At 39.9% G+C, this 23660-nt stretch overlaps 1 protein-coding gene and 1 pseudogene across 3 annotated transcripts; one reads left to right on the top strand and one right to left on the bottom strand.

Annotated features, from left to right (window-relative positions):
- The first annotated feature begins 2432 nt into the window (after window positions 1-2432).
- Window positions 2433-22853, top strand: LOC143653624 (transmembrane protein 254-like). Of its 3 annotated transcripts, XM_077124771.1 has the most exons (4): window positions 2433-2698; window positions 4357-4484; window positions 4660-4719; window positions 22187-22853. In XM_077124771.1, exons 1-4 carry the CDS (start codon window positions 2549-2551, stop codon window positions 22305-22307), a joined length of 459 nt encoding a protein of 152 aa, XP_076980886.1. In that variant the 5' UTR covers window positions 2433-2548; the 3' UTR covers window positions 22308-22853. The 3 variants fall into 3 exon arrangements, 1 of the variants encoding a protein (XP_076980886.1); XR_013161404.1 differs by lacking the exons at window positions 2433-2698; window positions 4357-4484 and adding an exon at window positions 2920-3079; XR_013161405.1 differs by lacking the exons at window positions 2433-2698; window positions 4660-4719; window positions 22187-22853 and adding an exon at window positions 2923-3079 and having other exon boundaries at window positions 4357-4457.
- On the bottom strand, window positions 9550-10495 carry LOC143653622 (cAMP-responsive element-binding protein-like 2 pseudogene; annotated as a pseudogene).
- Window positions 22854-23660: the final 807 nt, after the last annotated feature.

Raw genomic sequence — 23660 nt, forward strand, 5'->3', positions numbered from 1 at the left:
GGTAGAACATGTTTCATGATTCCTGGTCATTCAAGTTTTCTCTTTTGAGGATGTGCAATACATACGTTTTACTCATTCGTCTATTATATATGTTGAAAATTCCTTCTTCCAGGTCTTCCAACTTTATTTCTGGCATCTTTCAAAAGAATGATGTTTTTAATTTAGATGCAATTAAATTTTCAATCTTTCCCCTCTATGGCTTTTAATTTTGCCTCAAAGGTTGTTAAAATTATTTTCCCAGTTTCTTCATTGTTTTCCATGTTTGGGTCATTAAAGTATCCAGACAGCAGAAAAAGAGTATGTCTAAGAGTGAGAGATTTCTCTGCCAATCCAGAGAGGATGGCAATGTCTGGCAGATCATGAAGTTGGCCATCCTCTCACACACGCAGGGAGTGAGTTGGATAGAAGAGAGGGCCCCTCCTGAATCTCCAACTGACTGGGCTTGTTGTTGATGACATAAACTATTCACATCTGAGTTAAGATATTCTGGTACATTCTTCTGGATTCCTCATGGATGTGTGGCAGGCTCACGTTAAGACCCTTTGATTATGGGCCGCAGCACTCCACACCTCAAATAGGTCTCGTGGAGCTGGGCAGTCACAGGACAGTAGGCAACTTGCTAGGCTCAGAGATGATCATAGGAGATACGACACTAGAGCCCAGGTCCCCAGAGTCGGAATCCTGAGTCCTTTGACTTAAGCCATTTTGCCTCTCCAAGCTATGTTATTCCGACATGAAATATTTCTCAACTCTCTCTCACATTTAACAACTGAAGTGAAATACTGAAAAACAATAGCCTAAAGTTAGGGAAATTCTTGAAAAGTTTTGGTAGGACAAATAATCAAAACTATTTTCTTCAAGACTTGAATTGTGGGGCAAACTCAATAAAGGAACTGCATGTGGGTTTTCCAAGTGGAAAGTTCTTGTGGCGCTTCTGGCAGAGAATAAACAACCATGGTTTAATTCAGAAGGGTGAAATATCATTGCACCCAATCAATAGTACTCTTGGCAGGCGACTAGATATGGGAAAAGTCAAAGCTGGGGGTCTGGGCACTTGGAACAAAAGCGCTATTAACATAAATAGGGGATCCTCGGTGAGGATTGACTATGGAAAACTATAGAGGACTCTCTCTTTCGGGTGCGACTTGATACCTGGTAGAGGTGCCAGTAGACAACTGAGACAGTCCACACTGGAGAGATAGGCTGGAGAGATAATGTAAAAAATGTGGAAACTGAACCATGGCTGGCTTCCATGCCAAGTGAAGACATACTGAGAGTATTCCACACCCTATATTAAGGAATAGCATATTCCTTAAGAGTGCCAGCTCTGGAGTTGGACCACTCTCCTACCACTTGGCTTTCAATTTCTCTTACCCACTTATGCATTAAGAGCTTGGGTAGTTGATTTAACTATTGCATACAGTTGTTTCGGAAAGTAAATGTGCTAATCCTTGTATAGTGCTTAGAACAATGCCTTCAACGTACTAAGTGCTTAATAAACCCAGCTATTGGTTTTATTGTTGTTGTTGTTTTTACCCATTTTTAAGGCCCACGTGAAATTTTACTTTCCTCATGAACCCTAGTAAGAAGCCATTTGCACTGGACCTATGCCTCTCCTAAAATAGCACCAGCATTGACCGTGCAGCACTAAACAGAGCCAGGGACATACACTAAACGGTCAATCGGTAATATTAATAACGAAACCACTATGTGCCAGACACTTTCTAAGTACTTTACAGGTTTTAACTCATCTAATCTATCCCAAAAGCCCTGAGACAGGAACTGATATGTCCCCATTTCACAAACAGGAAAACTGAGGCAAAGACAAGTCTATGTTTATTATACAAACAGTGGCCGAGCAAGCATTTAAACCCAGGCACTCTGTTCCAGTCCCGTAAGCATGCATTGCTCTATGGTTCCATACGTCTTAACTTATTCGTTAGGAAGAAAGTTATTCTCCACGTTGTACAGCAAAGAGCTGTGCTATTAGAGTTGGGGAGTACTATCTAATCTAATATTTTCCCAGCCCACTAAGCCAACGTTTCAGTGCCAGATTCCAAGGTCCGTTCACCAGCGCTGGGAGAGGCGGTGACTCGCTCTAGCCACAGGAGTTTCTACCTCCCTCTTTGCAAGGAGCTAGCGGGGAGCGTCAGCCAAGACCCCGCTCCAGCTTTGCCTTCCGCTCAGTCCGGAACGGCGAGGGGCTGCTCAGTCCAGAAGAAGCTACCGCAATGAGGGCAGTTTCGAGTGAAGCGGCTTACTTCCAGAGGGTCAGTCTTTTCTGGCTGACGGTCGGAACCCTCATCCTGGGCTACTACACGGTAAGAGGCACCGCGCCGCGAGAGCAGCAGGCACTCCCTTCAGCGCAGGGTCCCCTACTAGGCGAGGAGGGATCGCGCAGGCGCACTCCCGGCTCCCAAGCGCTCAGTACGGGGAGGGACAATACCAGACCCGGAGGGTGACGCGGACGCACTTGTCCTCCCGGGCCATTAGCAGGTGCTCCACGCCCTGAAGTACCGGTTAGTCAGGCTTTCCCTACTTGAGGGCGATGACCGCTCCCCACCCAGCGACTCAGGTTTCTAGGTCTTTCAAGATGGTGGTGATGAAGTCGGAAGCTGGCCGGGCTACTACCACCTACTTCCGTTTGGCCAGACCCTTGCCCTCGCTGGTCACGGCCTTGGCACTGGGTTACTGCGCGGTGAGGCGTGAGGCGGCGCGACGCGTGTGTTTTGGTCTTCCAAGCCCCTCGTAGGTCGGGTGGCCGGGACGCAGTGGGAGAGGTCTCTGCGCCTGCGCTCCGGGCGGTTGCCGTGGCTACCAGTGTACTGCAGATGTTGGAGGGGCTCAAAAAACGGTTTCTGCTTTAGAGTAGGCGTAGCTTGGCCGCTGCTTAACTAAGCCTGAGCAGAGCTCACAGAGGGAAAAGGCAAAGGGCCACAGCCTTCAACAATCAACTACCCTGTTCAGTCAGCAGCCGTCAGTACTGAGGCAGGACCCTCCACCGGCAAAATGAATATGACTCGCGAAAGGCTCAGTTGATGGTTAGCATTTTTTAACAACAAAGTATTTTTTAATTAAGGTATGTACATTTCTTTTAGACATGATGCTATTGCACACTTAATAGACTACAGTCTAGAGTAAACATTGTAGTGTAAAAGCAATATTCACTTTATTGCAGTGGTCTGGAACTCAACCTGAAATAGGTCTGAGAGATGCCTCTAATTGGTAAGAGAGGCTAGAGAGGCCTGTTATGGTATAGGTGTGGAAGCAAGAAGACAGGGGATCTCTACTGAGAGAAAAAGCAAGGACTGCCAGGCTGACAAAAATTTGCTTAAATGATAATGGGAATGACGCGTTGGGGCAAAATTGGGTTAATTTTGAAGGAAGGCAAGGAATTTGGATATTGCGGAGGAGACCCTGGAGATTTGGGCTTAGATATGTTTTTGTCATGCCCACGGCATTATGTTTGTTGGTGTCGAATCTGACCACCTCCTTTGTGGTTTCCCCATGTGTAAAATGGAGGTGTTGAACTGAAAAATTAAAAAGGTACATTTCTATTGTATAATTCTATGTCTGTGACTAGTTAGAATGTAGATGGAGAAAAACTTTGAGGGACTTCAGATTGGAACATTGTGGACCTAGCAGATGCTGCCCTTGTCATGTCCCATTGATTGGGAGAATTCAGTGATATTTTGTCTTTATATAATTTTGAATGTGAAACAACAGCGAAAGAGAGACAGTAGTGCTCTAGTTTGAGATGTGAATGGAATACTGCATTTCATTATTCTCATAGAAGCCCAAGCTGCAAAGGTGACAACACAGAGACACAGAAAGGGTTAAGATTACAAAAATCTGTGTAATTAAGCAGTTTCTATTAACATTTCACAAACCTGATGTCACTTATTTCCCAATTCTGCACAGTGAATCATTCCTGGTTTTAGAGATAGAAAAACAAAGAAGAGAAAGGGGTTCTAAATTAAACAGGGGTTTGGCTCAAACTAGAGTTTCACCAGTAAAGAAGCTACCTGAGCATAGAAGTTACAACTTGTTTTGGTGGAATTCATCAAGAATAGGCATCATCCACCATGGGCACTGAGTCATAAAACCACATAATTTCCTAAGCATATAGCTCCCACTTGGGTAGCTTTTAGGAAATAGAAGTTGAGAGCCACACCCCAGATGATTTTATTCAGAGTGTTGTTTTGTTTGTTTGTTTGCTTTTGGTCTGCATTTGTTTACCAAATTGAATGTGTGTGGTCTTGTAGAATCAGAGTTATTTCGTAGCCTCTCTCAAATGCAAAATTTTGCTCATCTAAGTGACCTAATAAGTATTTTGTGCCTTTGGTTCTCTTTCAGTGGGTTGTGTTCTGGCCTCAGAGTATCCCCTATCAAAGCCTTGGACCCCTGGGCCCCTTTACTCAGTATTTGGTGGACCCATCACACCGTCCTGCACGCTGTGGTAAGGAGAACTGTAGAAACAGCATGTGGACACAGGAGCTGCAGTCTCTGGAGACCTTGAAGGCCTGTAGTTGCCTTTAGATATCTAAGTGTTATGCTAGTTCGCATTTAGGTGCCTTTCTCTTTGAGGTTTCTGGGTTAGAGTTCATGAGCAGATAAACATCAACTGAAACTAGATTGACGGTTTTTTTTTTGTTTCAGGTTTTGGCTTATCTGGCTGATTCACCTGGGAGAGTCCTTTTGTGCCATGGTATTGTGCAAGTAAGTCTTTGTAACAGGACTCCATCACCTTTCTCTGGATATCTCATATAAGTTGGGAGTAGCCACACTTAAGTAATTCATGCAGTTGCAGGATGAGAGTTGAATCCCCACACCTAATACTGAACCTGGCCCTGAGGAGCACTCAGTAAATATTTGATAAGTGAAGTATTTTCATTTGTGTTAATCAGTTATTTAGGTATTTAATTTAGATGATTTTTGTCATTAAAAAAAAAATCTGTATAGCCGCAACTAAAATAAAGATTAGGAATCTGCCTTTTAATTTGAATAAGGGCTAAGTTATTGACCTAGGTAGATGATTCTCAGTCCTGCCTGGTTTCACGACTGAATCACTTGAAGAGCTTTCTCAAAGTGTCCATGTCCAGTTTCCAGGTCCAGAGATACTCTTCAGTAGGTCTGAGTTCAAACGTCGAAATCCTTTATTTTTCCAGGCTGTACAGATAATTCTGGGGTGTAACACAAGTTAAAAATCACCAAACCAGACCTTACCCAGCACACACCAGTGTAGGTTAACACTTCATGAGAGTCCCAGAAAAAATTCTTTACACTTGTACTTTAACATATACAGAAAGTATAGGGGAATGAAAAGGATGGTTATAGTAACATCAAATTGCTTTGGAATTAATATTTTTTCCAGTTAAGATTAACTATCACCTTTATTGTTGTGCATTACTTCTGAAAGTGGAAAACACAATATTATGATGCCAAACCTGCTAAGTGCTTTAAAAAGATCATGTTACTCTCTCTTCTGATTTACTTAACAAGCTGAACTTTCTAGGATAGGGGCAAAAAGAAACTTTGTTCTTTCTCAACCCTCTCCAAGTGTACCTCACCCTGTAACTTGTTCTCTGCCTCCCACCCCAGCCCTGGATGAAACTGCAGGCTGATCATTGGTTTTCTAGTCACTCTCTGATATTATTGAGTTCCATTCTACTTATTTAAACTGTAAATTATCATCAACTTCAAAATGCCTGCTTTCCTTATATAGTATGACTGTGTGATTGTGAAAACCTTGTGTCTGGTGCTCCTTTTATCTAGAATATGGACAGATGAGTAAAAAATTTGGATAAAAAATAAACAAATAATAGGGGGACAAATGGTAAAATGCATAGGGTAGGTGAAAATACTAGTGGTCAATGAGAAGGAGGGGTAAGGGGGTATGGTATGTATGAGTTTTTTCTTTTTCTGGAGTGATGAAAATGTAAAAAAAAAAAAAATGAGCATGGTGAAGAATATACAACTATGTGATGATATTGTGAGCCATTGATTGTACACCATATGAAATGTTTGTATGTTAAGAATGTTTGTATGAAATTTATATTTTGACTAGTGCATTTCCTAATAGAACTTATATGGACAGTTTAATTGAACACCATGAGTACATGGAACCTTGAATAGGGCATGAGATTTTGTAGGTTTGTCCAGAGGGATATCCCAAGAAATCCCAGAGTGATTTGAACAGTGAATAAAAAAGTATTTGCAAAGTCCCCTTGCAGGAATGGTGAGAAGGGGGAAAATTCAACTTCCCCATTTGGAGAACTGCTGATATTCTTGCAAGCAGTGGGGACAACCAAATCAATAGGCCAGGCCCTCAATCTTGAGGTTATTCCTTTGAAATTTATCCCTGCAAAGGATAGACTAAGCCTACTCAAAATTAGGCCTTAGAGTCAACCCCACAGAACCTCTTTTGTTGCTCAGATGTGACCTATCTCTCTCTCTCAGCCAATACAGTAGGCAATCTCACTGCCCTCCCCCTCCATATGTGGGACATGACTCCCAGGGGTGTAAACCTCCCTGGCAATGTGGGACAGAAATCCTAGAATGAGCTGGAACTCAGCATCAAGGGATTGAGAAAACCTCAACTGAAAGGGGGAAGAGAGAAATGGGAAAAAAAATAAAGTGTCAGTGGCTAAGAGATTTTAAACAGAGTTGAGAGGTTATCCTGGAGGTTATTCTTACACATTATATAGATATCCCTTTTTTAGATTAAGAGGTACTAGGCTGGAGGGAAGTGCCTGAAACTGTACAGCTGTGTTCCAGTAGCCATGTTTCTTGATGATGATTGTGAAAACCTTGTGTCTGATGCTCCTTTTATCTATGGTGGGGTCAGATGAGTAAAACATATGGATTAAAAATAAATAAATATAGGGAAATGAATGTTAAAATTAAAAAATATATATAGTGGATTAGATGGAAATACTAGGGGTCAGTGAGAGGGAGGGGCAAGGGGGTATGGCATGTATGAGTTTTTTCTTTTTTTTAGATATATATTTTATTTTTTATAAAAATATAATTGTACCGGGCTCTTCAGAGAAAGAAAAATGCCTCCAATGCCCCAAACACCATGTGGTTTAACAATAATCTTCGTCCCCGTTAAAATTAAATATGTAATTGGTTATATGCAAATGATTTCTTGTGAAATATGGCATTTATGTTTTAAATTTTCCTTGGCTTTGTATCAACCAAAGGAAAGTCCAGTTTAAACTTGTGCTTTTTGCAGTAAGCCAAATCAGGTCGCTCATAATTCAAAGATGATAATATACAATGCTAAATGGTGCTGCTGATAAATATTGTCAGTTAGCTGGTAAATAGTGATACAGTAAGAGACATTCTTATTTAGATATTGGAAAGATATATTTTTAAAGAACTTAGACTATATCTTAAAACTTGGCCTGGTCAAACTTATTCCATAATATATGTAGTTGCTCTCAGGAGTAGCAGATGTATGCTAAATTAATGACAGAATATGACTGGTCGAAGCCCAAATGAATTTTCTCCTTATCTTTCTTTATTTGGGAAAAAGGAAAGAGAACACATTACTTTGTTTAATTAGAAAGAAAGGAGAACAGCACTGTTCCGGAGGGACTGAGCTCACTAACACTCTCACTTTCTTCCTTTCTCTCAGCTCTTTTGTTATCATTACTGGTAAGTGAGAGATGCCAGGATTTCAGTATGCTGCTTCTTACCTGGAATGGGGAAGGAAATGCTCCAGGTGTTTTAATCATTGACATTTATCACCATGCTTCAGAGTGGCCAAATACCCAAAGCAATCAAATAATTCCTTTTAAGACCAAGGAACTTTCTCGTGGTTTGATGTATTCCCAATGACCAAATAGACAGATTTAAGAATAAACTCAAATAAATTTTAATTCACCTTTACCCCAAATTACACATCTTCTACCTGAGGACATAGACACTGTTCTTATGAAGCTTCCTCAAAAAAAAAAAGAAGAAAAGAAAAAAAGGGAGAGAGAGAAAGAGAGAGAAAGAGAAAGCTCAAATACCCCTTTAATTTAGAATTAGAAACAGAGGAGAAATACTTCAAGCACAATGGAGACTTTCTGTTCACTAGCCACATTCATTTTGGAATGTTTGCTTTGAAAATAACTCTTCTGAGGAATTCAAAAGGTACTGAACAAAGCAACAAAGTCTTGGGATGCTTTGCAAAATAAAAATAGACGATTGATAGAACAGATGGCAAAAACATACCCACTGCAATCTGAACACTGTATTTAAAACACTTAAATTCTAAAGGCCTAGATATCGCAGTCCTTAATCTATCTGTATTTATGATCCTAAAAAGGCATTAAATACTCTTAAACCTTAGTCCTCCAAAAAGAAACACAGCGACCCAACAGGCTGGGCTAGTGGTATATCAGTAGTCACACAACCTGACTGGAGCTCTAAGTTTGCAACCTAAATGCAAGAAGTCTTTAGGAACTCATGTTAAGGGAAGGCACTTTATTCAAATTCATGGCCTGAGTGAAGGGGAAAAGTACCTTATAATCTTAAACTCTGTGGTCCATTTCATGTTTCACCTCATAGACAATCTAGAGTGTGATGCCTCCTCTTAAACTGCCAGTTCATAACAAAACCTTTTGTTTGGAAGCCAGATATTCGCTTCATTAGTGTGAAGGACAATTATAACTTAGCAGCACCAGCGAACACAACTCATGATTTAATTATGGGGAAAAGAGAGTTATAATGTTTCATTGGGACAATCAAGAGTCTTAGATCTATGCAAGTATCATCTTATGAACTTGATTCCTCAGGCTTCACTCCATATGTTAGTCAGGAAGAAAACAAGTGTAGCTGTGATGGGGGCTGGAAAGAGCTGCTCTTTTCTTCTGATTCTCTGGCCAGGTTCACTGGTGCAGGGCCCAACCCCGGCACTGGTGCACCACTCCACAGTGGAGGCATGGCCAGGGCTGAACCAGATGCAAACCCATAGCATCTTTCTTTCTGGCTCAGAACACATTCATGAGGAAACTTGTGTCAGTAAAGAAACTACGTGTTCTGGTTACAGCTACAGCCATTAGATCTATCACTAATGTGTCCCTTATTTTACTCTAGATCTCTTGAGGCAGAAACTCGCTCTCAGCAGCTAGCTTCCTCCTGTTTTCTTCAGAAAAGTTCTCTGAGGTAGTTGAGTACACAAGAAAATGTGTGTGAACATTCACTCCTGCCCTCCCCTCATACCTATACAGACGTATAATAGAAATACTTACATACATACATACATGTTCTGGGTTGTCAAAATGATGTATGCTGCTGAAATGTTACTTCTTGCTTAAAAATAAAATGTGACTAAACTATTCCCCAAGTATAGATGAGGCTGTAGCAAACTTTTATAAACTGTATAAATAAATACAGTTTAAGAAGACAGCAACAGAGGTTTTAAGTAGAGGCTATCTTGAGGCCTTTCTTGCAGCATTTTGCTAACGTGTCCACTGTAACAGGTAATACTACTGTGAACTATAAAAATAGAAATGTATTTATTTGTTAATATGTATTCACAGCTTATACTGGAACGGCTCACAGAGAAATCATGGTTCATGAAGGAAATATACATTATTCAAGTAAATGAGTCAGAAGAGAAGAAATAAGATGAGGTCCATAAAGGCTGAGAACTTACAGTCAATAATCAGCCCATTTGGTTTCTCTTTTTCGGGCAATCAAAAACGTGAAAAGAGGGGACACCAAAATGCACAGACACACAATTACATGAATTACACAGAAAGAACATAAACAACCAATAAAGTAATGTGGAGTTTCGGTGCAAAAATACAGTCTTCAACCCGTTTTTCTCTGCTCCTGTGTTTTCAAGCATCACAACGTGTTAAATGCCACGGGTGATAACACCAACCAGAACAGGTCTGAATGTTTGTAAATTTTCTAAATGTTGAATGTTAAAGCAAGATCATTTGAGATTTAAGATCACACATTTTGGTAGAAGTCGCAGATTTACAGAGATGACTACTGAGCAGTAGGTAGTGAACCAAGAAGTGCAGTGTTGTCCATTCTTCCTCCCTGGAATCAGAACATTGGCTTCAGTCACTGAATCAGCATTTTATGTGATCTTCACCAGGAATTGTTGTTAGCTTCTGTCTTCCCAGCCTTGGTGTGCCTGCTTGAATTCTGCTGAGATTTATTCTGTTCTTCTCCAGTGGGCAGGGCCTTTATTTCAGAAAGGATTTTTCCTTGGTGCATTGCTGTGCACCACTGCTTGTACATTTCCAGTTCCTCTCTGAGAGCACATATGGCTCTTTGCCTACTAGATACCAATTCTTCTAAAGACTGATAACTCAGCTTTTTTCTGGCTGGGCATTCTCTTGCACTCTGTCGGCTCCTCTCAAGTTTTGCCTTCAAGTCAATTTTCGCTGGCGTCAGACCACGTTTACAGGCTTCTTTGCCTCCAACCATCTTACTGTCATCCATCTCGGCAGTCTGCCTGCCCAGCCCGGCGCGCCCTCCCCCGGCCCCTGCCCCGAGGAAGAAGGGGATTTGTTCCTGACTGGCCCCTCCTCTCGCCTAACAGCTTGCTTCACTGATGCCACAATCACAGGGAGGAGGGATCAGTTCAGGAATGGCAGAGCGAACCCTGGAGGCAGCCCAAAACACCTCCCTTCGCGGCGTCGGCGTCAGCCTCCCGCTCCGTGACAGTCTCTGGGTGTGTTTACAAGACGCCCTGGGAACGGGGAGGAGGCTCCTTTTTCTTTTTATATCTTTCTCTGGAGTGATGCAAGTGTTCTAAAAAATGATCATGGTGATGAATATACAACTATGTGATGATATTGTGAGCCACTGATTGCACACCATGTATGGAATGTTTGTACGTTAAGAATGTATGTGCTTGTAGGTTGTTTGTATCAAAAAAATTTAAAAAAAGAAAAAATGTTTGTATGTTAAGTTTTATCGATAAAAATATCTTTTAAAAAACGCCTGCTTTCCAGCAGGGCTCAAGCACCTGTTGTGGGCAAGAGGGTGCAGTTGATATCTTCTCCCCTTCTACCTTTTTTCCCCTATTCACTAATAGCAGCTGCTTGTGGTACCTTGGGATGGTGGGAATAGTTAGGGGAACAAGGCACAGTATTAAATGGCTGCTGTCTTGCAGTCTCACAGCTGGGTCCTGTGGGGGTTTGTTCTCTCTCTCCAGAAGGGCTTTGATGGGATTTTAGGGAAGCTGTCTGTCACTAGGCATCTCCCTTCTCCCTCCCCTTTCCCCTTCCCTTACCTTCCCTTGGTGGCTCCTTTGGGTGCCTCCTTCAGCAAGCTGTTTACAGTTTTGCCCTTATGATCTGTGTTTGGGAATGGGGGGATCTACCCTCCACTTGGGCCTCTGGGAATGGGTCCCTTTTAAACTCCCCTATATCCAGAGCCCTTCCACAAGATCTGTAAGGCTCACTGTCAGCTGTCTCCTTGTCCCTCCTAAATCTGGAACAGCACACAATTCCCAGCCTGGTCTCTTTGCTCTCCTGCCAGACAGGCTGCACCGGTCTTTAAACTTTATAAGCATGAATCAGATATTAATCCTTTCATCTCCCCAATTCCAGGGAGCTCATTACACTCTTCAAGGGATTCTTCAACTACACTCTTCCAGTGATTCTGTCAGAGCCATTCTCTGGGCTTCACCTGTGGTGGGCTGTGCTGCAGCATTCTAGGGCCTCTTACCAATTGGTCTGTTTAGCTGCCTGGTGAAATCTGAGCTTCAAAATGTGCAGTCCAGCCCCTCAGTTTAGAATGTAGGAATACTTGACACATGTTTGTTTTTGGCATGTACAATCTCTAATGGAAACCAGAAGAGTCAAATTTAGCATCCTGCTGTACAGTTCTTTGAAGGGTGGAGGGGGAAACAGGTGTAGAGAGGCTAGATCACTGTTAATCATCTTCTTGAAATCATTTCTTTCTGGTCTCACATGTTAGACTATATCATGGTCACTATAAATCTGAATAATCTTTTTGAATTATGAGATAAATGAATGAATAAATAAATTTAAACAAGTGAATACATGAAGACGTAGTACATTTGCAGCCTTTCTATCCTGCTATCCAGCATAACTAATTGTAACATTTTGGTGAATTCCTTTTAACTAGAAATAAGATTGAACTATGTCCTTAACTATATCCATCATAGTCATAAAATTAGGCACTTATGTATTTTTAAATCTTTTGGTAAATAAATAAAGCCTGCATACTACTCCTCTAATTGGCTATTCCTTAATTTATTTATCTAGCCCTCTAGCAGAACATTCTCTTTTTTACCAGTTTTTACTATCATGAATAAGGTATAGTAAAGAAATTTGTTCTCTAAAACTTTTTTTGTGTTTCTGATTTACCACCTTAGCCAAAATTCCTGAATGTGGAATTACTGAGTGAAAGAGTTGAAACACTTTTAAAGCTCTTGATATTTATTGCAAATTGCTTTTCAGTAGGGTTTCACATTTTCACTAAAAACGTATGAGAGTGTCATTTGGGGAGGAAGAAAACATCTCTTTGCTATTTTGATTGGTTGAAAAGGGTGTCTGGCCATTTTGATTTGTATTCTTTTTTTTTTTTTTAGCAGTTGCTGTATCTAAATTTATTTATTCATTCAAACAAATATCTTTTGAGACCCTACTATCAGACATGCTAAGGATGGAATAGTGAACAGAAAGGACAGTAGAATTCTAGCTGCTTTATCTCTATTTTACACTCCATGATAATGTATACGTTCTACAAACTTGAGCATTTCTCATGCTTTGGAGTGTATTGTCATCAAGCTATTCATTATATTCTTTTGTAATATTCTTAAATTTAATTACATCTGTGGTTTTGTTCCCTATTTCATTCTTTTTATTCATTTTTATTTATTTTTATTTTTTATTTTTATTTTTTTAATAATTAAAGAAAAAAAAGAAGTTAACACAACATTTAGAAATCATTCCATTCTACATATGCAATCAGTGATTCTTAACATCATCACATAGATGCATCATCATCATTTCTTAGTACATTTGCATCGATTTAGGAAAAGAACTAGCAAAACAACAGAAAAAGATATAGAATGTTAATATAGAGAAATAATAATAATAATTAAAAAAACAAAAGACACAAACAAACAAACAAAAAAACTATAGCTCAGAAGCAGCTTCATTCAGTGTTTTAACATAATTACATTACAATTAGGTATTATTGTGCTGTCCATTTTTGAGTTTTTGTATCTAGTCCTATTGCACAGTCTGTATCCCTTCAGCTCCAATTACCCATTATCTTACCCTGTTTCTAACTCCTGCTGATCTCTGTTACCAATGACATATTCCAAGTTTATTCTCGAATGTCGGTTCACATCAGTGGGACCATACAGTATTTGTCCTTTAGTTTTTGGCTAGACTCACTCAGCATAATGTTTTCTAGGTCCATCCATGTTATTACATGCTTCATAAGTTTATTCTGTCTTAAAGCTGCATAATATTCCATCGTATGTATATACCACAGTTTGTTTAGCCACTCGTCTGTTGATGGACATTTTGGCTGTTTCCATCTCTTTGCAATTGTAAATAATGCTGCTATAAACATTGGTGTGCAAATGTCCGTTTGTGTCTTTGCCCTTAAGTCCTTTGAGTAGATACCTAGCAATGGTATTGCTGGGTCGTATGGCAATTCTATATTCAGCTTTTTGAGGAACCGCCAAACTGCCTTCTACAGTGGTTGCACCATTTGACATTCCCACCAACAGTGGATGAGTGTGCCTCTTTCTCCGCATCCTCTCCAGCACTTGTCATTTTCTGTTTTGTTGATAATGGCCATTCTGGTGGGTGTGAGATGATATCTCATTGTGGTTTTGATTTACATTTCTCTAATGGCCAGGGACATTGAGCATCTCTTCATGTGCCTTTTGGCCATTTGTATTTCCTCTTCTGAGAGGTGTCTGTTCAAGTCTTTTTCACATTTTGTAATTGGGTTGGCTGTCTTTTTGTTGTTGAGTTGAACAATCTCTTTATAAATTCTGGATACAAGACCTTTATCTGATATGTCGTTTCCAAATATTGTCTCCCATTGTGTAGGCTGTCTTTCTACTTTAATTTTGTTTAATTTTGAGGAGCTCCCATTTATTTCTTTCTTTCTTCAGTGCTCTTGCTTTAGGTGTAAGGTCCATAAAACCGCCTCCAATTGTAAGTTTCATAAGATATCTCTCTACATTTTCCTCTAACTGTTTTATGGTCTTAGACCTAATGTTTAGATCTTTGATCCATTTTGAGTTAACTTTTGTATAGGGTGTGAGATACAGGTCCTCTTTCATTCTTTTGCATATGGATATCCAGTTCTCTAGGCACTATTTATTGAAGAGACTGTTCTGTCCCAGGTGAGTTGACTTGGCTGCCTTATCAAAGATCAAATGTCCATAGATGAGAGGGTCTATATCTGAGCACTGTATTCGATTCCATTGGTCGATATATCTATCTTTATGCCAATACCATGCTGTTTTGACCACTGTGGCTTCATAATATGCCTTAAAGTCCGGCAGCGTTAGACCTCCAGCTTCGTTTTTTTTCCTCAAGATACTTTTAGCAATTCGGGGCACCGTGCCCTTCCAGATAAATTTGCTTATTGGTTTTTCTATTTCTGAAAAATAAGTTGTTGGAATTTTGATTGGTATTGCATTGAATCTGTAAATCAATTAAGGCAGGTTGACATCTTAACTATATTTAGTCTTCCAATCCATGAACACGGTATGCCCTTCCATCTATTTAGGTCTTCTGTGATTTCTTTTAACAGTTTTTTGTAGTTTTCTTTGTATAGGTTTTTTGTCTCTTTAGTTAAATTTATTCCTAGGTATTTTATTCTTTTAGTTGCAATTATAAATGGGATTCGTTTCTTGATTTCCCCCTCAGCTTGTTCATTGCTAGTGCATAGAAACGCTACAGATTTTTGAATGTTGATCTTGTAACCTGCTACTTTACTGTACTCATTTATTAGCTCTAGTAGTTTTGTTGTGGATTTTTCTGGGTTTTCGACATATAGTATCATATCGTCTGCCAACAGTGATAGTTTTACTTCTTCCTTTCCAATTTTGATGCCTTCTATTTCTTTTTCTTGTCTAATTGCTCTGGCTAGAACCTCCAATGTGATGTTGAATAATAGTGGTGATAATGGACATCCTTGTCTTGTTCCTGATCTTAGGGGGAAAGTTTTCAATTTTTCCCCATTGAGGATGATATTAGCTGTGGGTTTTTCATATATTCCCTCTATCATTTTAAGGAAGTTCCCTTGTATTCCTATCCTTTGAAGTGTTTTCAACAGGAAAGGATGTTGAATCTTGTCAAATGCCTTCTCTGCATCAATTGAGATGTTCATGTGATTTTTCTGCTTTGATTTGTTGATATGGTGTATTACATTAATTGATTTTCTTATGTTGAACCATCCTTGCATACCTGGGATGAATCCTACTTGGTCATGATGTATAATTCTTTTAATGTGTTGTTGGATACAATTTGCTAGAATTTTATTGAGGATTTTTGCATCTATATTCATCAGAGAGATTGGTCTGTAGTTTTCTTTTTTTGTAATATCTTTGCCTGGTTTTGGTATGAGGGTGATGTTGGCTTCATAGAATGAATTAGGTAGCTTTCCCTCCACTTCAATTTTTTTGAAGAGTTTGAGGAGAGTTGGTACTAATTCTTTCTGGAATGTTTGGTAGAATTCACATGTGAAGGCGTCTGGTCCTGGACTTTTCTTTTTAGGAAGCTTTTGAATGACTGATTCAGTTTCTTTACTTGTGATTGGTTTGTTGAGGTCATCTATTTCTTCTTGAGTCAAAGTTGGTTGTTCATGCCTTTCTAGAAACTTGTCCATTTCATCTACATTGTTGTATTTATTAGCATAAAGTTGTTCATAGTATCCTGTTATTACCTCCTTTATTTCTGTGAGGTCAGTGGTTATGTCTCCTCTTCCATTTCTGATCTTATTTATTTGCATCTTCTCTCTTCTTCTTTTTGTCAATCTTGCTAAGGGCCCATCAATCTTATTGATTTTCTCATAGAACCAACTTCTGGTCTTATTGATTTTCTCTATTGTTTTCAATTTCATTTATTTCTGCTCTAATCTTTGTTATTTCTTTCCTTTTGCTTGCTTTGGGGTTAGTTTGCTGTTCTTTCTCCAGTTCTTCCAAGTGGACAGTTAATTCCTGAATTTTTGCCTTTTGTTCTTTTCTGATATAGGCATTTAGGGCAATAAATTTCCCTCTTAGCACTGCCTTTGCTGCGTCCCATAGGTTTTGATATGTTGTGTTTTCGTTTTCATTTGCCTCGAGATATTTACTAATTTCTCTTGCAATTTCTTCCTTGACCCACTCGTTGTTTAAGAGTGTGTTGTTAAGCCTCCACGTATTTGTGAATTTTCTGGCACTCCGCCTATTATTGATTTCCAACTTCATTCCTTTATGATCCGAGAAAGTGTTGTGTATGATTTCAATCTTTTTAAATTTGTTAAGACTTGCTTTGTGACCCAGCATATGGTCTATCTTTGAGAATGATCCATGAGCACTTGAGAAAAGGTGTATCCTGCTGTTGTGGGATATAATGTCCTATAAATGTCTGTTAAGTCTAGCTCATTTATAGTAATATTCAGATTCTCTATTTCTTTATTTATCCACTGTCTAGATGTTCTGTCCATTGATGAGAGTGGTGAATTGAAGTCTCCAACTATTATGGTATATGTGTCTATTTCCCTTTTCAGTGTTTGCAGTGTATTCCTCACGTATTTTGGGGCATTCTGGTTTGGTGCATAAATATTTATGATTGTTATGTCTTCTTGTTTAATTGTTCCTTTTATTAGTAGATAGGGTCCTTCTCTGTCTCTTTTAACTGTTTTACATTTGAAGTCTAATTTGTTGGATATTAGTATAGCTACTCCTGCTCTTTTCTGGTTGTTATTTGCATGAAATAAATATCTTTCCCAACCTTTCACTTTCAACCTATGTTTATCTTTGGGTCTAAGATGTGTTTCCTGTAGAAAACATATAGAAGGATCCTGTTTTTTAATCCATTCTTCCAGTCTGTGCCTTTTGATTGGGGGAATTCAGTCCATTAACATTTAATGTTATTACTGTTTGGATAATATTTTCCTCTACCATTTTGCCTTTTGTAGTATATATATCATATCTGATTTTCCTTCTTTCTACACTCTTCTTCATACCTCTCTCTTCTGTCTTTTTGTATCTTACTCTAGTGCTCCCTTTAGTATTTCTTGCAGAGCTGGTCTCTTGGTCACAAGTTCTCTCAGTGACTTTTTGTCTGAAAATGTTTTAATTTCTCCCTCATTTTTGAAGGACAATTTTGTTGGATATAGAAGTCTTGGTTGGCAGTTTTTCTCTTTTAGTAATTTAAATATATCATCCCACTGTCTTCTAGCTTCCATGATTTCTGCTGAGAAATCGACACATAGTCTTATTGGGTTTCCCTTGTATGTGATGGAATGTTTTTCTCTTGCTGCTTTCAAGATCCTCTGTTTCTCTTTGACCTCTGACATTCTAACTAGTAAGTGTCTTGGAGAACGCCTATTTGGGTCTATTCTCTTTGGGGTGCGCTGCACTTCTTGGATCTGTGATTTTAGGTCTTTTATAAGAGTTGGGAAATTTTCAGTGATAATTTCTTCCATTAGTTTTTCTCCTCCTTTTCCCTTCTCTTCTCCTTCTGGGACACCCACAACACGTATATTTGTGCGCTTCATATTGTCATTCAGTTCCCTGATCCCCTGTTCAAATTTTTCCATTCTTTTCCCTATAGTTTCTGTTTCTTTTTGGAATTCAGATGTTCCATCCTCCAATTCACTAATTCTAGCTTCTGTCTCTTTAAATCTACCATTGTAGGTATCCATTGTTTTTTCCATCTTTTCTACTTTGTCCTTCACTCCCATAAGTTCTGTGATTTGTTTTTTCAGTTTTTCTATTTCTTCTTTTTGTTCAGCCCATGTCTTCTTCATGTCCTCCCTCAATTTATTGATTTGGTTTTTGAAGAGGTTTTCCATTTCTGTTCGTATATTCAGCATTAGTTGTCTCAGCTCTTGTATCTCATTTGAGCTATTGGTTTGTTCCTTTGACTGGGCCATATTCTCAATCTTTTGAGCGTGTACAGTTATCTTCTGCTGCTGGCATCTGGGCATTTAATCAGATTTCCGTGAGTGTGGGACCCAGCAAGTTGAAAGATTTTTCTGTGAAATCTCTGGGCTCTGTTTTTCTTATCCTGCCCAGTAGGTGGCGCTCCTCTGTCTGCGGGTCCCACCAGTCAAAGATGCTGTGGCTCCTTTAACTTTGGAAAACTCTCGCTGTAGGGGAGGGTCGCCAGCCGAAGCGGCTTGGGGGAGTGCCAATCCGAATCTCCCAGCCAGCCCTGGAATCCGCGCGTGGGGAGGGTCGCCAGCCTCCGCGGCTTGGGGGAGCGCCTATTCAAATTTCCCAGCCGGCCCAGGGCGCCAAGCGTGGCAGGGGGGCGCTGGCCGCTGCGCTTGGGGGAGTGCCTGTCCACCGTTGCCAGCCGGACTGGGAAGCTACGTGTTTGGAAAGGACCCCGGTCGCCAGTCTCCGCGGCTTGGGGGATCTCCAATCCAATTCTCCCAGCTGGTCCAGGGGGCCACGCGTGGGGGAGGGCGCCAGCCGCTGCAGCTTGAGGGGCTCGCCTGTCCAATTCTCCCAGCCGGCCTTGGATGGAGGGAGGAAAGGACTCCGGCCGCCTGCCGCCCCGGCCTGGGGAAGCACGCGCCCCTCGGTGATCTCACCGCAGCGGGTTCTCCCAGCCAGTCAGCTGTTCCAGAATGGGGTACGCTGTCTTCTTGGTCTCTGTCGTGGCTCCGGGAGCTGTTCTGTACCGTTTTCTACTTCCCTAGTAGCTGTTCTGGAGGAGGAACTAAGACCCGCGCGTCTTACTAAGCCGCCATCTTCTCCGGAAGTCTCTTGATTTGTATTCTTTGATTACAAAATGAGGTTGAGCTTTTCTTTAAAAAATTCCTTAACTTACTTCTTGTGACTTGATAACATTTTAACTAAAAAATTAGATTTTCCCTTGGGGATAACTCTAATAGTAGTTCTTTCAGGCCAACATTAATATTCATTGCATTTCTTGGATCACATAAATTTACTTTCCAAAATGCAAATACTTTTCTTGTTTGCTCATTTCAAAAGTAAGCATGTTTGTTGTTAAAAGTTAGATATATGCTAAAGCCTCAAGAGCATATAAAATTGAAAGTGAGTCTCCCATAATCCCAAAGATAGTCACTTTTAAGAGGTTAGTTTTTATCATTATAAACAATTTAATGTGCTTCTAAACAAGTATAGAGACATATATATATAAACTCTTCTGTAACTTTTTTCCATTGTCACATATGCCTGTTTTTCCATGTCTATATATATAAATTTACCTCATCCATTTTATTAGTTGAGTACATAATATTCTGTGCATGGATTTGCCTTAATGAAGTTCACAAATCCCTCCTCCAATGGACTTTTAAGTTTCCAGGTTTTTTGTTTGTTTGTTTATTACTATAAGCAATACTGAACCTGAATTTCATACAGCTTAGCTCGGTCGTATGTTTATTCCCTTAAAAAAAATCCTATATCTGGAACTTTGAGATTAAAAAATAAACACACACTTTTGATATATATTGCTGTATTATCCTCAGAACTGTGAAACTAATCCATTTTCCCGTACCCTCACATTTTTCTAATGGATTGTCTGTCCTTTCTTATCCATTTGTAGGCATGCATTGTTTATTCTGAGTTTAAGTACATTGTCAGTTACGTGCAATATCCCCTCTTGTGTCTTTTAATAAATAGAAGTTTATCAAGGTAGTAAAATTTATTATTTTTTTGTTTATATTAAGGTCATAAGTATATTCTTTTACATTGTCTTATAAAAGCATTACAGTTTTGCCTTTCAACTTTAGGTCTTTAATCTACCTAGAACTGATTTTTGTGAAAGAGAGGTTTCTAACTTCACTCTTTTCCATATGGATGCCCACTTACCTCACACAAATTATTGAGAAGTTCTTAACATTAATGTGCTTTAGCTTATATACATATATGCAAAAAAGCAATAAATTTCAAAGCACACTACAATTAGTTATAGAACAGATTTCAGAGTTTGGTTTGGGTTATGGTCTACAGTTTTAAGTTTTGCAGTCCAGTTGCTCCAAGACACTAGAGATTAAAAGAAATATCAATATAATGATTCAGCAGTCATACTCACTTGTTAAATCCTATCTTCTCTGTTATCATTCCACCTTCTTTGATCTTTCTCCCAATCTTTAGGGGTATTTAGGCTATGTTCATTCTAACTTTTTCATGTTGGAAAGGGCAGTTGATAATATGGAATAGGGGGATGGAACTAGTTGATATTCTGGAGAGGTTGGCCCCTGTGGGTTTCAGGACTTGTCTGGCCTGGGAACCCATATGGAGGTTGTGGGATTCTGGAAGGTAATCATTAGTATGACCTTTGTAGAATCTTAAATAAAGCCCTAGGTGTTCTTTAGGGTTAGCAGGAGTGGTTTTGATTGGGGTTTGGCAAACCATGATAAGTAGCAATATCTAGTTGAAGCTTGCATAAGAATAGCCTCCAGAGTAGCCTCTTGACTCTATTTGAACTCTCTCAGCCACTGATACCTTATTTGTTACAATCTTTTCCCCCTTCTGGTGAGGAAGGCATTGTTGATCCCACAGTGCCATGGCCAGGCTCATCCCTGCGAGTCATATCCCAGGTTGCCAGGGAGACTTTCACCCCTGGATGTCATGTCCCACATAGGGGGGAGGGTAAAGATTTTACTTGTAGAGTTGGGGTTAGAGAGAGAGAGAGCCACATCTGAGCAACAAAAAAAAGGTGCTCGGGAAGTAATTCTTAGGCGTAGCTATAGGTAGGCTTAGCTTCTCTGCTACATAAGTAAGCTTCACAAGAGCAAACCTCAAGATCAAGGGCCTGGCCTATTGACTTGGGAGTGCCTAATATTTGAGACCCTACCAGGGGTTTTTCTGGTGGTATAGTTTAATAGCTCGATATTTTTTTCTCCCATCCATCAAGGGACTTTGCAAATACTTTTTAATTATCTGCTCAACATACTCTGGGATGTATCCCGGCGTATATTAAACTATACAGAATTACAAGCCCTCATTCCCCTTCTGGGCTCCATTTTTTTGAGTTGTTTAAATGACCTATCCAGACACGTTGAGTTAGGTTATATGCTACAGAAAATTTAGGTTTTGGGCAAAAGAAATCTCTCTCTTCCTTTGCTGAAGTTCTAAAATAGAAAGTTCTGCCTTACCTCTGTAATCTGATTTACCTTAGTCTCGACCAGCTCAGCTTTGTTTTTATCTCTAATTGAAGCCTGATCTCTTTTTTAGTTTCTTTAACAGTTGTTGTATGTGGCAGTGCTGATTTTCAGATCTGCAAAACTCCTATTCTGAGGGCAGGCCATAATGGCTCAGCAGGGAGTGTTCTCACCTGCCATGCTGGAAACCTGGGTTCGATTCTTGGTGCCTGCCCATGCAAAAAAAAAAAAGAAAGAAAGAAAAAAAACTCCTACTCTGAGTCTTAGGTGTCACACAGGTACCCAGAGTTCCGGTGAAATATCAGGTATGCATATATAGCACAGCCTCTCAAAATGTATAAATAACAATTATAGCTCCGGACTAAATATGACTTCCATAAAAGCTTACAATTTAGGCCCCAATTTTTTTATAAGTATTTTCTAAATGAGACCATTCAATATTTGCTCTTTTGTTTCTGGCTTATTTTTCATAACATAATGTCCCCCCAGGTTCATTCACAACGTTGCATTCCTCACAACTTCATTCTTTTTCCATGTGATTATTCCATTACTGCAGCACCATTTGTTAATTTTTTTTTTGTTTTTGAGGGGTGGGTAGTGCACAGGCCGAAAATCAAACCCAGGTCTCCCGTATGGCAGGGGAGAATTTTACCTCTGAACACTTGCACCCCCAGAACATGCCATTTTAATCCTTTTTTCAGAAAATCAGAAGAATGAAAAACAAATGAGCTAACCAATGAGCTAAGAAGCCGAAAAAAAATTCTCAAACTTAATGAGAGTAGATGGAAGGAGCAAAATTTTTTTTAAGACAATAATTCCTGTTCAACCACAAGATTAAATTTTTGTGTTTAAACTTTGCTTTTGCTTTTTTCTTTTTTAGGTCTAAAGGTGTCACGAATGGTCAAGCTCAGCTACTCTGGTTCTTACAGACTTTCTTCTTTGGAATAGCATCTCTGTCCATCTTGATTGCTTACCGACCAAAGCGCCAAAAACAAACGTAAAGAAAATATCCAAATGGCTTTCTCTACACTTTGACATTCAACCCCATCTTTTGAGGCAGATGCTTTTACTTGATGATCTTCTATCCTTTAATGCTACGTAATACCCTCTGTTTCTCATTATTCTTTCAAATGCTCTGGTTAAGCCTGAGTAGACCAATTGTTTCTAAAGAGAGATAGGAAATGATTTTGGCTTTTTAATTGATCAGACTAATCGACTTAACAGAGGGCCTCCAGCTCCCTTTTTAAGGTCCTTGACTGTATTGGAGTTGTCTCCATCTTTTGGGATAAAAACCCAGCAATTGTTTTGGACTTACTCCTCTTCTGTCCATCAGTGTCCAAGCTCTTTCATCGCTGCAGGACATCCTTCCCTCTCCCACTGTACCCACACTTGTTCAAAGCCCTCTAATTTCAGACTTCTCTGTACATCACTATGTCACAACATTAATCTTTCCAAAGTCAAGCTTAAAACAAGTCACTTCCTTGCCCTCAAACCTTCAGATGTTCCTCCTTGCCTCTAAAATAAAGTCCAGATGCTTTAACCTTGTACTCCAGTGACACTATCTTCTTATTTCAATTTATTCAGTCCCACTAAATCCAAGTAAAGCCCTGCTTTCTAACTCATCTGCACTACCTGCTGGTGACAAGTCAAACTGAATTTGCCTGTTGGTACGTTTGCTTCTCCCTTCTGATTAGAATGCCTTACATCCACCATCTTAGCTCTCCTCTCCCCCAAATTTTCCCACTTTTCTGGACCAAAATAGAGCAATCTTTCCAAAAACATAAATTCCACATAAATATTTATTAGGCACCTGAGCTATAAGATCTTACCCTCTCACACTTCTGTTTCTCAAATTACAGAGGAAGATAAGACTAGCAAGTGCCCAGAACGCGGCAGACCGAGACATTAGCACAAAGGACGCTGAGAACCAAAAGGAGGGGACTGGGGGAGGGGCGGGTGACTTTCTTGATCCTGCCAATCAGAAGTGATCCTTCCCTCCCCGGGGCCCCTGAGACACCATTTGTAGTGTGTCTGAGATCTGATGCCCACTGCCAGATTGCTCCTGTGAGTCAGGCCCATAGCTCAGCTTTGTTTGTTTTCCTCAGCACCTGTCCCACTGGCTCGCACACAGGTGCTCTATCAGTGTTCATTGAACAAACAAGAAAACTTCCCTTTTCTTTTATTCGGTATTATACCAATTTTCATGCGATAACTGCAGAACCCATTCAGTATACCTTTATCTCAAAGGAAAGCCCTAGATTAACCCTGTCTGGTAATACCACATTCTGTGGGACCCCAGTAGGAAACTTGTATTTTTGTTCACACACTTCTCTGTCACATGCTCCAGACTCTGT

The sequence above is a fragment of the Tamandua tetradactyla genome, chromosome 13 (genome assembly GCF_023851605.1).
Source record: "Tamandua tetradactyla isolate mTamTet1 chromosome 13, mTamTet1.pri, whole genome shotgun sequence".
Taxonomy (NCBI): Eukaryota; Metazoa; Chordata; class Mammalia; order Pilosa; family Myrmecophagidae; genus Tamandua; species Tamandua tetradactyla.

Excerpts from the sequence above, each read along its gene's own strand:
- LOC143653624 (XM_077124771.1), top strand. The coding sequence starts at position 2,549 with ATGACCGCTCCCCACCCAGCGACTCAGGTTTCTAGGTCTTTCAAGATG. Across the intron at positions 4,485-4,659 it reads GAGAACTGTAGAAACAGCAT|GTTTTGGCTTATCTGGCTGA; the intron begins GTGGACACAGGA and ends TTTTTGTTTCAG. Across the intron at positions 4,720-22,186 it reads TGTGCCATGGTATTGTGCAA|GTCTAAAGGTGTCACGAATG; the intron begins GTAAGTCTTTGT and ends TTTCTTTTTTAG.